A 15,549-nucleotide genomic window follows, 5' to 3' on the forward strand; every position below is an offset into this window, starting at 1 on the left:
GCCCCCCCCCCCCCCCCCGTCCCTCCCCTGCTCAGACACACTTTCTCTCTCAAAAGTAAGTAAGTAAATAAATAAATAAATAAGCATTTTTTTTTTTTAAATGTAAGGGCACCTGGGTAGCTCGGTTGAGTGTCCAACTCTTGATTTCAGCTCAGGTCATGATCCCACGGTCATGGAATTGAGCCCCATGTCAGACTCGGTGCTGAGTATAGACTGTGGACCCTGCTTAGGATTCTCTCTCTCTCTCTCTCTCTCTCTCTCTCTCTCTCTCTCTCTCTCCTCCCTCCAGCACCTCTCCCCTGTTTGAGTGCTCTCTCACCCTCTCTCTCTAAAAAAACAAAAACAAAAAACAAACAAAACAAAGGAAATGTGTTCTTGGAGAAGTCATGACTCTGGACCACATAAAATATCTTGAGTTTTAACCACTGCCTCCATAAGCACTCCCCCTTGTCAGTCTTCTCAATATCGCCTGAATCTCCACCAGATCCAGAGCTTTATTCTCACCTACAGCAAATTTTCACTAAAAAGGATTCCTCCACTGTTGGTAACTTCTTGGGCTCCACCACATCCACCTTAAACTTAGGCAGCACTGGAGAGAGTGGAAACAAAAATAGGAAAGGAACAGAGAAAGGATTTGACCATACAAATAGTAGACAGAGGGCTATAAAAACAGTGATAATTACATTAAGTAAGTTAAAGGAGGAGATTGGTAAGGCAAAACGCTCTCAAAGTTATTAGCTGGTTTAGCATGGATTCAAAAATGAATAAAGAGGGGCGCCTGGGGAGCTCAGCCAGTTAAGCATCTGGCTTCGGCTCAGGTCATGATCTCACAATCTGTGAGTTTGAGCCCAGCGTTGGACTCTGTGCTAACAGCTCAGAGCCTGGAGCCTGCTTCATATTCTGTGTCTCCCCCTCCCTCTGCCCTTCCCATGCTCATGCTCTCTCAATAATAAATAAAAACATTAAAAAAATTTTAAAAACAAATAAAGAAGTCCTCCCCGGACTATATTTTACTGGATCTTTGCTGATTTGGGGACAAGATTATGTCCAACACTTTGAGCTGTTAATTCTCCCACCTACCATATTCTTCCACACTGAAGGTGCCAAAGGTCTTGCCACCAGCCACTGCCACTGTATAGGTCCCCAGCGCTGCCTCTTGTGCCAGCTGGAAGAACAGGTCTGCAATGCCTCGCTCAGGCACCACTTCCGGCCACTGTGCAATCCTGTTGCTGTTTGGATCCTGTGTTCCTTAAAAAGAAACTTCACGATGCACCTGCCTGTGTCTCACTCTATACTACAAAAAGCAGGTAAAGACACAAAGCACAGGTAAAGAAGCCCATTTGCTGGGATTCATGGCCTCAGCGGTCTGTGTCCAGGAAGAACAGCTCCCTGTTTCATTTATAATTTTCCTTATTGCTAAATGAAATACATTTGCCTACAGGGCCAGATCCCACTGGGGAAGAAAAGCCTCCTTGTGGATTCAAATAACCAGACAGCGTCTAAGGTGTTGTTGCCAGTTTCAGAAAGTGGGCTTTAAGATGTCCTTTACAGAGAGCTGTTTATTCTCAGTGCCTCTTGGGGGCAATGCTGAGGGAATGTATTATGTGATACTGGACGAAAGTTAACAGAACAATGGAGTGGGTGCCGTGGGGTGTTCGTCTTTCTAGTCCCTTTCCGTCTTGGCACTGCCCACAGTGCCAGGTACTCACAGGTACTCACATCATATCCAACTGCTGAGTGTCTACAAGAACGGCCATTAGAATAAGAGGAGTACAGAACCGAGCCTGGTTGAATGGACATGGCACAGAGAAGTCACGGGAATCAGAGTGGGAAGGCTGGTCGCCGCAGAGTGGGGTCCTTATCTGCAGAGGTTCAAGCCTGAGAGGGTGGGAGCACACAGGCCAGAGAGCAGACACGGCCTGGGGGGAATTATGGGTGCTTGGCCTGGGGCACTGTCTTGGGCACCCAGCCAACTTCTCAGAGCGGTTTCTGGCCTCAGGGTTTAGCACTGAAATCACTTCCCCTTTTCCGCAGCTGGCAGAAAAGAAAAGGCAACTTCTACCTACCTGCAGTTCCACCATGGAGTACTGAAAAGGAAAACCAGATAACGTGGGTTAAAGTAGGCTAAGCAATAAGGCTCAGCTGAAAGCAAAAAGTTCTAAGGGGGCACCTGTGTGGCTCTGTTGGTTAACCATCTGGTTAATGCTCAGGTCATGATCTCATGGTTGGTGAGTTCGAGCCCCACTTCTTCGGGTCAGCCCTGCTTCCTTCTCCCTCTCTCTGCCCCTCATGGGATTCTCTCTCCACCCTCTCTCACTTGTGCCCTCTCTTAAAAATCCACTAGGTCCTTTGTCTTTCTCTGTTGCCTGCCTCTTCCTTTCTAAATGGCTCTTTTGTGCCCCCATAAGGGTAACAATGGAGCAAAAGCTTATTGGCTGGGGGAGGAGATAGAACAGATTTCCTCAAAGGGATTGCCAGTCTCCAGAAACTTTGAAGAAATGAAGCTTATGGCACTTCAGCATCCCTTAGTGCTCTGGGACTGAGCTCTACCATGACGTGCCTTAAAAGAAAGTATTCGGGGAGGCTGGATGGCTCAGTCAGTTAAGTGCAGACTTCCACTCAGGTCATCATTTCACAGTTCGAGAGTCTGAACCCCTTATCAGGTTCTATGCTAACAGCCCAGAGCCTGGAGCCTGCTTTGGATTCTGTGTCTCCCTCTCTCTCCCTGCCCATCCCCTGCTCATGCTCACTCACACTTTCTCTCTCTCTCTCAAAATTAAATAAACATTAAAAAGAAAGAAAGAAAGTATTAACATCTAGAGGCTCCCCAATGTTTAAACCTCTTTTTGGTTTATCTCCTTGCCTTCCCCTCTGCTATCTGAATGCCACTGTCAGCATTGTAAGCTTTAATTTCTAAAAAGTATTTTGTTCAAAAAAAAATGTTTAATGTTTATGTATTTTGAGAGAGAGAGAGAGGTGGAGAGAGAGAGAGAGAGCATGAGTAGGGGAGGGACAGAGAGAAGAAGGCAGAGGATCCGAAGAAGGCTCCGTGCTGACAGCAGACAGCCCAATGTGGAACTCGAACCCAAGATCCATGATATCATGACCTGAGCTGAAGTCAGCCACTTAACCAACTGACACACCCAGGTACCCCTAAAAAATGTTTGGTTTAAAAGAGTTATATCAAAGGACCATGCATAGTTTCTTCAAGAAAATGGATGCTAAAACCACTAAGTTTGTGTTAAATGGGTTATTGGGCTAAGTATCGAAGTGTCACCAAAATTACTTGCTAATTAAAAAAAATGACAGGGCTGCCTGGTTGGCTCAGTCAGTACAACATGTGACTCTTGATCCTGAGGTCATGAATTGAAGTCCCATGTTGAGCATAAAGCTTACATAAAAAAAAATAAACAAATAAATAATTAATTAAAATAAATTAAATTTATTTTAATTAGGAGAAATTAGCCTATCACCACCTTAAATAAGTAACCAAACTATCATCACTAAAAATGGGACAACCTCACATTAGATGTCTTCTAAAGAGATACATTGGAAGTTCACAACATTTCCTAATAAATATTTTTGCCAAAAACATTTAGTTTATTTTTTTAATTTTTTTAAATGTTTTATTTATTTTTGATACAGAGAGAGACAGAGCATGAGAGGGGGAGGGGCAGAGAGAGAAGGAGACACAGAACCAGAAGCAGGCTCCAGGCTCTGAGCTAGCTGTCAGCACAGAGCCCGAAGCAGGGCTTGAACCCACAAAATTGAGATCTGACCTGAGCCGAAGTTGGAGGCTCAACCGACTGAGCCACTCAGGTGCCCCAAAAACATTTAGTTTAAATCTAATTAAGATCTCAGAACTACTTCCAGCACATAGTTGAACAAGTGAGACTACAGATAAAGAAATAATTAGATCAAGAATGTCAAATATTGGGGCACCTGGGTAGCTCAGTTGGTTGAGCATCTGACCCTTGGTTTCAGCTCAGGTTGTGATCTCATGGTTCATGGGGATCAGAGTCCCAAGTTGGGCTCTGCATTAACAGCACAGAGCCTGCTTGGGATTCTCTTTCTCTCTCTCTCTCTGCCCCCTCACTGTTTCTCAAAATAAACAAATGAACAGTTTTTCAAAGGAATGGTGAATAGTCTATAAGACAACTAGCCCTCCTCAAAAGTTAGTGTCATATTTTGGAATAGGGACATTCTACAAGTCAGCTAGCCTGATTACTTCTCTCTCTCTCTCTCCCCTAAAAAAATGAGGCAATAATGAGAATATAAGATTATTAAAATTTTTTTTTGACATGTATTTATTTTTTTTGAGAGACAGAGAGTGAGCAGGGGAGGGACAGAGAGAGGGGGAGACACAGAATCCAAAGCAGGCTCCAGGCTCTGAGCTCGCTGTAAGCACAGAACCGATGTGGGGCTCGAACCCACGAACCATGAGATTATGACCTGAGCTGAAGTCAGACACTCAACCGACTGAGCCACCCAGGTACCCCAAGATTATTTCAAATTACGAGAAATTTAAAAGAAATAACAATCAAATGTAATGCATGAATTTAATCATATTCTAGTTTTAAAAGAAAATCTCAGCCATTTGAAAAAAACTGACTTAAGACAGGTAGTAAATGATATTAATTAAATGATTATTATTAATTTTCTTAGGTTTGATAATGAGATCATGATTATTTAAGATGTACTTTTTCTTTCCTTTAAGATTTTTTTAAATCTTTTTTTTAAGTTTATTTATTTATTTTGAGAGAGAGAGTATACACACGCACACACGGGGGCAAGAGGCAGTGAGAGGGGGAGAGAGAGAATCACAAGCATACTCTCTGCCTTGTCAGTGCAGAGCTGGACATGGGGTTCAATCTCACCAACCGTGAGATCATGACCCAAGCCAAAATCAAGAGTCGGACACTTAGCCAACTGAGCCACACAGGCGCCCCTAAAGATCTTAAGTAATTTGTACATCCACCATGGGGCTCAAACTCTCAACCCCGAGATCAAGAGTCGCATCTCTACTGACTGAGCCAGCCAAGTGCCACAGAGGTATACTTTTTAAAAGATACAGGCAGGGGTGCCTGGGAGGATCACTCAGCTGAGCATCTGACTCTTGATTTCCACTCAGATTGTGATCACAGGATCCTAGGACCAAGCCCAGAGTCAGGGAGCCTGCCTGAGATTCTCTCTCTCCCTCTCCCCCATTTGTGCATTCTCTCTCTTTCTAAAATAAATAAATAAATAAGAAGAAGAAGAAGCAAACAAACAAAGGATATATGCTAAAGACTTAAGAAGAAACATGTTAAGATGTCTGCAACTTACTTTTAAATGATTCAGAAGAAAGATAGATTAATATAAATATGGCAAAATTAAACATTATGAATGTTTTGTTTGAAAATTTCAATAATAAAAAGTTAAGAACAAAATGACTGTTCCAGATGATCTCTGAGAAAATCATCTTTTTATGGTGTGGTTTGTATAAGGTGTTTTGATTTTTTCAAGTTGTAATCATTAAAATTATACAGAATCATGGCCAAGGAAATGTATACTTAGAATGTCTAAAATGCTGGGGTGCCTAGGTGGTTCAGTCAGTTAAGTGACTGACACGATATCAGCTCAGGTCATGATCTCACAGTCATGAGATCAAATCCTGAGTCTGGTTCTACACTGACAGTGTGGACACTGACGGTGTGGATCCTGCTTGGGATTCCCTCTCCCTCTCTCTGTGACTCCTCTGCTCATGTGTTTGTACTCTCTCAAAATAAATAAACATTAAATAAATAAAAAATAAATGTCAACATAATTAAAACTCTGATAAGAGACTGTATACTCATTGAGTTCAGGACATTCCAATTAATATTACATACACTTAAAAACTAAATAGGATTGAAAGCTGGTATTTAGATGTGGGAGTCTTGGAGAGGGTACAAGGTCTGAATTTCACTTGGAAGGAAAAGGGAATAAAGTCAAGATGGTGCTTGCCTTTGATTCTTGGGCCAAGCACCACGTCCTGTCAACCAGTGAGGTAGAGCATCATTAAATACAGCTATCCGCCTTGATACCAAGGATAAGAGGGACAGAAAAAATTTCCCCTTCTAGTCTCTTTGGCTAGTCTCATAATCAAATTGACATAAGACAGATTAACAGGAGGAAACTATTTGATCACTAGCACTTGGGAGCCCCACAAAGGCAATGAGACTCCAAGGCAGTCAGGCAATTGAGGCTGATGTACCATCCTGAGCTAAGTAATGGCATAGGAGCTTGGAGTTTCAAAGGGAAACGGGGCAAGTCACAGGAAGAGCAGAAGAGCAAATGGTTGGTAATCAACTGTTTGCCCTACCATGGAGATAAATCTTCTTCTTCCTTATTTTTTTTTTTTTTTTGAGAAAGAGAGATAGAGAGAGAGAGAAAGAGAGCAGGAGCAGGGGGAGAGGGGCAGAGGGACAGAGAGAATCTTAGGCCGGCTCCATGCTCAACACAGAGCCCAATTTGGGGCTCAATTCCACAACCCTGGGATCGTGACCTGTATCAAAATCAAGAGTCAACAGGCTCAACCAACTGAGCCACTGAGGTGCTCCCAGAAAAATCCTTGAGATAAAAAAGTTATATCTGGTAATTGGGCTAGGCCTCCTATTTAAGTTCTTTCAATCAGTTAAGAGAGACATAGAAAAAATTTTCTTGAGTATTTGGCTCATGATTACCCTCAGTTCAAAACACTCCACATCCAAAGTGGCCCATTTTGGGGCAGCACATTATGTTCCCCTTCTGGGTCAAAGGGGAGACTTGAGACTTTCACAAACCAGAGCTATACAGACAATAGGAGACAAAAATGTGATTACTATGGATTGCTAAAAATTATAGAAGAAGAACACTTCTCAGATAACAAAGTGCTTTTCTCACACAGAGAGTCAAGAGGCAAGAACAACACCAATTACCCACAAGCAGGCTCTGGAAAAAAACAAGTGTTCAAGCAGGAAGATAGCATTTCCAGCTGGAAGCAGGCTGAGGTTTCTGGATAAATGGGTGTAGCAATCACACTAGATAGGCTCAGTTCATCTCAAGTATTTCAGTTGCTTAAGGATAAAATATTGTGCTCTGTAAGTTCACAATTTTTGTCCCTCAGTTTCTTTGTAAATTTCCTATAGTTTATTTCAGTGTTTCAAATAAGAGTTTCAAATTTGAACTTGGCATACGGGCCTGGCTAAAGAAATGGTGTGGGGGAGGAGTAATTTTACCATAGAAATAGAGGAGAACTATGGAAATCAGAACAACTCTCAGTAACGGGGTCTAATTTGAGCAGAGGAAGGATAAAGTAACAAGGGTAGTTAATGAGATCCACCTTCAGGGACCAGTGGAGTCTGAAATCGTATTTGGCTGTGGTCACACTTTCCCCTAGCATTTCTTCTCCTTTCTGGAATTAACAGTCTGTTAAGAAATAACTAGTCAATATTAAACCAGATTGATACAGAAAGGATACAGGTGATAGGAAGGAGAAACTAAAAAGAATTCTAAATTGAGAAAGAAAGTAATGGTGGAGGAAGCTACTGATCAAGAAGTTCATAGCTTCGCTCTAAAGAAAGGAAAGCAGTTCTGGTAAAGGGAGATAGAAAAGCAATAATGCTGCCCTGTGATTATCTTTAAAAGCTTCATGACGCAGCGTGTATCATGGGCTGTGACTGAAAGGGAAAGAAGGCAACAGGGATGTCAGAGAGGTGAGGTAAGTGTTTCAGAAATATAAAAATGACACAAGCCCTAAATGGAAATCAAACCTATCATAAAGCTTATGATTCCAAGGATTGAGTTATTTAAGAAACATTTAAGTAATTGCCAAATGTTACCACATTTTTTACCTTTGGTATGTAATGTAGCCTTAGGAGAAATGCCTACTTTATAAATCACCTTGCCTTGTAGTAAAAAAAAAAAAAACAAACAAACAAACAAAAAAAAAACCAGATGGTGGAGTTAGATATTCTTATTTCTAATTTTTGTTAGACATACTCCTTACTCCTGAATTATTTCTTCTTTTAATGTTTATTTATTTGGGGGGCAGGGAGGGGCAGAGAGAGAGGGAGACTGAATCCCAAGCAGGCTCCAGGCTCTGAGCTGTCAGCACAGAGCCTGACTCAGGGCTCAAACCCATGAACCATGAAATCCCGACCTGAGCTGAAGTCAGATACTTAACCAACTGAACCACTCAGGCGACCCGCCCCCTCCTGAATTATTTCTAATTTTTGAACTGCAAAGTCACATGGTATCATTCCCGGAGATAAAGTCTTAAAGTTTTCAAAAACCTTTCAATATTTTTAACTAATTAATTAATTAATATTTGAGAGAGGAAGAGAGGCTGTGCATGTGCACATGCGAACAAGGCGGGGAGAGAAAGAGAGAGATAGAGAGAGAGAATCCCAAGCAGTCTTCACCATCAGTCAACACAGAGCCTCATGTGGGGCCCCACCCCGCAACCATGGAATCATGACCTAAGCCGAAATCAAGTCAGACACTCAACTCACTGAGCCACCCAGCACCCCTGCAAAAACTCTTAAAATGACAGTGGAGTGGCTCCTGGGTAGCTCAGTCAATTGAACATCGGAGTCTTGATTTCTACTCAAGTCATGAGCCTGAGATTCTTGGAATTCTACCTCTCTCTCTCTCTCTCTCTCTCCCTCCTCCACCCTTCTCTCCCACTTGCACTTGCAGGCTCTCTATTTCTCAAAAAATTAAAAAAATAAAAATAAAATTTAAAAAAACATTGAAAACAGCAAAGGATATAAGCATCTCTCAGGAATATTAACCTACCTGATGTTCTCAGCTATCAACTTCAGAACTGGACACCTCTGGCTGTGTTTAGGCTCATGGGGACTAGCAGGGTTTGAACTTGTACCCTGAGGTTTATCACAAGCATTCTGCATCTCAGTGGACCTCACCTCATCACACTCTTAGGAAGAATCTCTTCTCCTTTTCCCTACTCTATCTCAGTCTGCCCTACTCCTCTCCCCTTCCCTCTTCCCAACTAACTTCTCACCTTGTCATTCACGGGAAGAAAGCTGCTGTTCAGGGTGACAATACGGAAGTGCACTAGAACAGAACAGGCATCATTAGCAAAGGGACTTCCCCCTTTCCGAATCCTTCTTCCACTCTTTCTACTCCCCCAACCCCCCACTTCTGAGTCAGCACAATCCAGTCAGGTTTTACTTAACAAAACAAAAAAACCTAATCTGAGCGAGAGATCAAAGCTCCCAAGTGGTTTCTCTTCACAGCTCCTGCCTTGGAAACAGGGTAATGGGACACCCTTCCAAGGTAAGAAGGCGCAAAGTACAAATGCCAGAGCCTAAGCCAGATGTTTTTGATGCTTTCTTATTCATGTACAAGCAGCTTGTCATAAGACACAGCAGCCAAGTTACACCTGCCAAATTCCATTCCTGAAAAATGTATAGACACACACACACACACACACACACACACACACACACTCACACTCACACACTAGCAAGTCTGCCCACTTATCTCTTGTAACACAGCAGGTATTCAACACTTATAACACCTCCTCCCTCCAGAACTTCCTCCTTCTTGCCTTGTCCCTTAGGTCTACCACCAAACCACAAAGCCCCTCTTTCCGAAATATGTGCTGTGGTTTCCCCAGTCTTTTGTCTAATCCCACATGTGTGCCTCTTACCTTGGTGCCCTGGGTTGTAGATGGGCTTGTCAGTTTGTATAAAGATGCCATTCCCCTGCCTCTGAATTAGAACCTTTTTCTTCTCCACAAGATTGATATTATTTCCAGTTCCCAACACCCAGATTGTAGCCACTTCCTCTGTGCCACCAGCAGGAGGTGGTACCTGGACAAGAGAGGGGAGCCGAGTGGAGGAGCAGGACGTTGGGAAATGGAATCCACTGGTCTCAACCCAAGTGTGGGAGGGTGGAAGGAAAGACCTGAGTTGGTCAGGGGTAGCAAAGTTAGGGCTATAAGATACTTTGACAGGAAAAAGAAGGGAAACAATATTCAGAAGTTAAGGTCAAAAACTAAAAGAAGAAATCCAGGGTCCAGGAAACTGTGAATGAGTTATGGCCAGGAGCTGAGTTCAGGTTTAAGGGAGATAGATAGGTTTAAAGGCCGTGGCCAAAGAAAGGTAACAGAAATCACACTTACAGTTCGGTTACACCAAGTGCCTACAAAGGAGGACAGGAAAGGAAGGCAGCAGATTCGGGGTTGAATCTGTGCTTACCAGAAAGGAGGTGCAATGGAAGTGCCTCTTCAATCCAGAGGTTTCTAGCAACTTCTGGGTCTTGTCTTTGGTCTCCAGAGTAATAGTGAATTTTATAACATGGTTCCCAGGACTCAGATCCAGACAAACTTTCTGGGTAGAGGGGAAGTTAAGCTGGGCTGGTAAGGTCACCAGGTAGTTCCTATTAAGGAAATATAAGGGTTTCAGGGCAGTAATGATATATTCACACAGTGAAAAATTAAGCTCTCTCCTAAGAACTCAGCATATAGCAGTGAATCAAACAGACTGAGCCCTCACCTTTAGGAATCTTATTTTCTATAATGGAGAAACAGATGAGTAACAAATAACTCCATGCATAGCCTTAAACCTCCCACATTTAGGAGACCATCATTGAGAACCTATGCCTAGAGTACCAAGAAGGAAATTAATTTTATTACAGAGAACAGGGTATTAGGAGTCTACTACGTTTCAACATTATCTTTTTTTTTTTTTTTAACATTATCTTTCCTAAGGTTCCCTTTTGGTCCCTCAACCTTTTTCTCTGCATAAAGGAGAAATGGAACCAAAGAAGGAACAAATGAGAAGGAAATGAAAATAAATCAAACGTTATCTCTTTACGTATGTACATTTGAGAAAAACAGATAAAGAAACCACCTGCCCTAAATTACCTCTGACATTAAGCACTTACGGGAGAGATTTTTCTGCAGGGGCTGGTGACAGGGCCAATATTCCTAGAAGGAGTTGAGCCCACATCTTTGTGGGTGAGATCGACTCCTCAAGAACAGGAACCAGAAATCTGGGTCCCCGCTATATGATATATATTAACCCCACAGGGTGTGGAGTTTAGATGAGTGCTCCAGCCAATAACATACTGAAGCCCCAGGCTAAGGTGGTAACCCAGGGTAGGACTTCTGTCACTTCCTTAAGTTTATTTCTCCCTGAAATATTCACACTGGCTCAGCCAGTTCATAATACCTGTTCTGGGGGAAAACCCAGGGATGAGTATTCATAGTGGTGATGCTCTTGGAACAAAGTGTGGACTCCTCCCTCTTATTCTGGTTTCATTCCAAATTTCCATCCATGTTTGATCTTTGTTCTCTTTGATTCTATTAAGACATATTTGGGGACACAGGTATGGGAACAGTATCAATAGAAAAGGAGTATATCTATTTGGGAATTTAAAAGATTAATACTACCCAGTATTCCTGTGACTATATGGAAATAAGGACATATATACTTCTTACGAAAGTATAAATGGACAACCTTTCTGAAGGCACTTTCACACACATCAAAAGCCTTTCAGATTTTCATATTCTATGACTCAGCAACTCCTAGTATGGAATGTTTCTTAATGCAGAAAAAAAGTGTGCATGTATGTCAATGATGTAGCTACACTAAGTTTCTTCACAGTGTTCTTTATTTTTTAATTTATTTTATGGTTTTTTAAATTTTATTCTTGAGAGAAAAAGAGACAGCATGAGCAGTGGAGGGTCAGAGAGAGAAGGAGACACAGTATCCGAAGACAGGCTCCAGGCTCTGAGCTGTCAGCACAGAGTCCGATGTGGGGCTCAAACCCACGAACCACGAGATCATGACCTAAGCCGAAGCTGGACACTTAACCAACTGAGCCACCCACGCGCCCCCATAGGGTTCTTTATAATGGCAAGATTTTTAACAAAAAATTTTTTAAGTTTATTTATTTATTTTGAGAGAGAGACAGAAAGCACAAGTGGAGGAGGGGCAGAAAGAGAGAGAGAGAGAGAGAATCCGAAGCACACTCTGCATCACCAGTGCCGAGCTCAATATAGGGCTTGAACTCACAGACTGCAAGACCATGACCTGAGCCAAAGTCTGATATTTAAACTACTGAGCCACCCAGGCACCCCTATAAGGGCAAGACTTGAATGTTATCTACAGTATAAATCAGTGGGGATACTTTCTGGAGCACTGAACAACCAAAATCAAACCAACTTAAACAAAAAAAGAATTTTTGGTAATGGGTGGATCAGACATGAAGAACAGAAGGAACTAGAGAAATTGAAAACGTTACAGCCTGAAGTCAGAGAACTGATGCTGCCAGGACTCACTTCTCCCAATCTTTCATTCCTGCTGCACACAGGATTTCCTTCAAGCCATGAAGAAGATGGGGCGGTGGAGCCTTCCAGCTCTATGATTCCAAGAGACTGAACTTTCTCATCTGTGTTAGGGAAATTTCTTTTTTTTTTTTTTAAATGTTTTATTTATTTTTGATACAGAGAGAGACAGAGCATGAGAGGGGGAGGGGCAGAGAGAGAAGGAGACACAGAACAGGAAGCAGGCTCCAGGCTCTGAGCTAGCTGTCAGCACAGAGCCTGACGCAGGGCTCGAACCCATGAGCGTGAGATCTGACCTGAGCTGAAGTCGGAGGCTTAACCGACTGAGCCACCCAGGCGCCCCTGTTAGGGAAATTTCTGAAGAAGGATTAAAAAAAAACTTTTTTTAATGTTTTATTTATTTTTAATACAGAGAGAGACAGAGCATGAGACGGGGAGGGGCAGAGAGAGAAGGAGACAAAGAACTGGAAGCAGGCTCCAGGCTCTGAGCTAGCTGTTAGCACAGAGCCTGACACGGGGCTCAAACCCACAAACGTGAGATCTGACCTGAGCGGAAGCCGGAGGCTTAACCGACTGAGCCACCAAGGCGCCCCTGAAGAAGGATTTTGTTCCTCCTTTTCTCACATGCTCACCTCCCAATCAATCATTGTAGCCAGCATACTACAACAGGGAGGCCCTGGGTCCTTCTTACCACCCAAAGGCCAACAGGATGAAGTAGTGTGATTGGCAACCCCGAAGAGACACGTGGAATTGGACAGAGGAGGTTCTCTAAAGAAACGAGCCGGCTTCTGTAAGAAGTACGTCAGGGTAAGGATGCTGGGAACATCAAATGTTAAGTATATTACAGTGCCCAATAACTTTAATTTGGTTGAAAAATGGCTATATTAATATAAAACAACCATATATAGCCAGTAAAAATAATCTTTTCACTGGGGGGGCTCAGTGGGTTAAGCATCCAGCTCTTGATTTTGGCTCATGTTGTGATCTCATGGTTTTGTGGGTTCCAGCCCTGCACTGGGCTCTGGGCTGACAGCGTGAAGTCTGCTTGGGATCCTCTCTCTCTCCATCTCTCTGCCCTTCCCTGACCTGCACTTTCTCTGTTTCTCTCAAAATAAATAAATAAACTTTAAAAAATAATATTTTCATGACAGGAAAATTGTTCGCAACACTAGTTGAATGCCAGGGCAGGGAAAGGGGAATATAGTACAAAACAATATGTAGGAAGTTCCATTTCCACTTAGGATGTAAAAATAAACCTGAAAAGAGCATTTTCCCCTGCCTGATAGTGAGAAAAAGCCAGAAGAAGTGCAAAATCACAACTTTTCTTGAACCAAAAAGTTGAATCTAAGAGCTGAGCAAAGGTTGCTGGTCAATTAAGTAGCCAGAAATCCAAGGAAGCACAGTTCCTCTGGGGAGGAGACTGAGTGTTGACATGTCTCATCAAGGCCAGTACATGGGAGGTATTTGGAACATCACAAAAGCAAGTAAGAACACAGCTAAAATGTTAATGATTTGTTAAATGTCTAGTGTGGACTAGCATAATTACAAGGACTCTCTGTGTGCCACAATGGGAGCTGATACTTACGTACAGGTTCTTTTCCATGACCTTTACCAAGTGCTCACAAGAAAGACTGTATACAGAATAAGACTGAAAAAGCCTCCCTTAGTAGTATAGGCAGAGAGGACAGTATTATCCATTCCATAGGAAAAGTCCCAGCTGCCCAGAGTCCTTTTAAAAAACCTTAAGCCTCTGAGTAAAAGCAGTGAATATTGTTGCCCATCCTGCTGCACAGGTAAATACCCACAGCTGCCACAGGATGGATAGAGAAGAAGAAAACAAAAAACAAAAACAAAACAAACAAACAAACAAAAAATCCTACTCCAGAGGAAGGGAAAAGAAACAGACCTCACCCCAGAATTCTATACCAATGCTTTCAGAAGTTTCCTAAGACTGAAGGAAGAGCAGGAAAATCTTGTCCACACAAGACCTGCCACAGATACAAAGGAGAGTTTGGTTGGGAGTAGAAGCAGGAATCCTAAAAAAATCTCATCCTCCAGGGCCCAGGCATATAAACTACCTTAGGCTGAAGATGGAAAGGACCACAGAGAGCCACTGCACCGTCACCAGCTCTCTAAGCAAAAACACAATGAGTAGCAGCAGTCCGCCACTGGCAGAAGGACAAAAACATGGAGAGAGACCACCTCTGTGGCGCCTATAATGTGTATGGGGAAGGTTGAGAGAAGAAAGTGGAGAATAAACTTGAGGGAAACTTCCAGCATTCCAGATCTGATCCTAAGCATTAGGCATGGTTTAAAGCCTATGGTGCACTGAAAACAACGTAGGCAAGAGCAAACCCCAAATCTACCTTATCTTTTAACTAGAAGGACTTCATCCACCATGATAAACTGCCCGAGAAGAGATGTGTCCCTTTTTAGGTATAAATGCTATTTACCTAAATCTCTATTCTACACAAGATGACTGACACTAGGTCAAAAATTATATGATGGGGCACCTGGCTGGCTCAGTCGGTAGAGCATGCAACTCCCGATCTTGGGGTTGTGAGTTCAAGACCCGTGTTGGGCACAGAGCTTACTTAAAAAACTATTATATGACTTACAAAAAGAAGAAGATGATGATGACAACAAAGACAACAAGGATGACAACCCCCTGTGAAGACACAAAGCAATTTACAATTCCAGATTCAGAGATGGTATAGATGTTAGTTCTATCAAAGTGGAGCTTTAAAATGGCTAGAAGAAGGGTGCCTGGCTGGCTCAGTCAGTAGAGCTTATGACTCTTGATCTCCAGGTTGTAAGTTTAAGCCCCATGTTCGGTGTAGAAACTACTTTAAAATAAAATATTTTAAAAGATAGAAAGAAAATGACTAGAAGTAATGTGTTTAGATATCTAATGTAAAAGGTGGACAACATCCATAAACAGATGGGAAATTTCAGCAGAAAGATGGAAGTGATAAAGTCAATTAGAAATGCTGAACATAGGGGCACTTAGGTGGCTCAGTCGGTTGAGCATCCAACTTCAGCTTGGATCATGAGCTTGCGGTTCATGAGTTCAAGCCCCACATCAGGCTCTGTGCTAAAATAAAAAATAAGTTCTCAGAGATGAGCAGTTTCTTCTACAAGCTATACGTAAACTTGACACAGTTGAGAAAATAATTAGCCAACATCTACCATACAAATAGTTCAATAGAAATATCCAGCAGAAACACAAA

At 42.4% G+C, this 15,549-nt stretch overlaps 1 protein-coding gene across 1 annotated transcript in view; it reads right to left on the reverse strand.

The window, feature by feature from the left end:
• Positions 1–11,362, reverse strand: part of A2ML1 (alpha-2-macroglobulin like 1) — a 39,793-nt gene extending 28,431 nt beyond the window's left edge. Inside the window, 7 exon segments of the mRNA XM_029955979.1 lie at positions 505–589; positions 1,081–1,240; positions 2,067–2,087; positions 9,026–9,078; positions 9,677–9,839; positions 10,227–10,407; positions 11,202–11,362. Of these exon segments, the coding sequence (XP_029811839.1) occupies positions 505–589; positions 1,081–1,240; positions 2,067–2,087; positions 9,026–9,078; positions 9,677–9,839; positions 10,227–10,407; positions 11,202–11,236 (698 nt within the window). The 5' untranslated portion in view covers positions 11,237–11,362.
• Positions 11,363–15,549: the final 4,187 nt, after the last annotated feature.

The sequence above is a fragment of the Suricata suricatta genome, chromosome 10 (genome assembly GCF_006229205.1).
Source record: "Suricata suricatta isolate VVHF042 chromosome 10, meerkat_22Aug2017_6uvM2_HiC, whole genome shotgun sequence".
Taxonomy (NCBI): Eukaryota; Metazoa; Chordata; class Mammalia; order Carnivora; family Herpestidae; genus Suricata; species Suricata suricatta.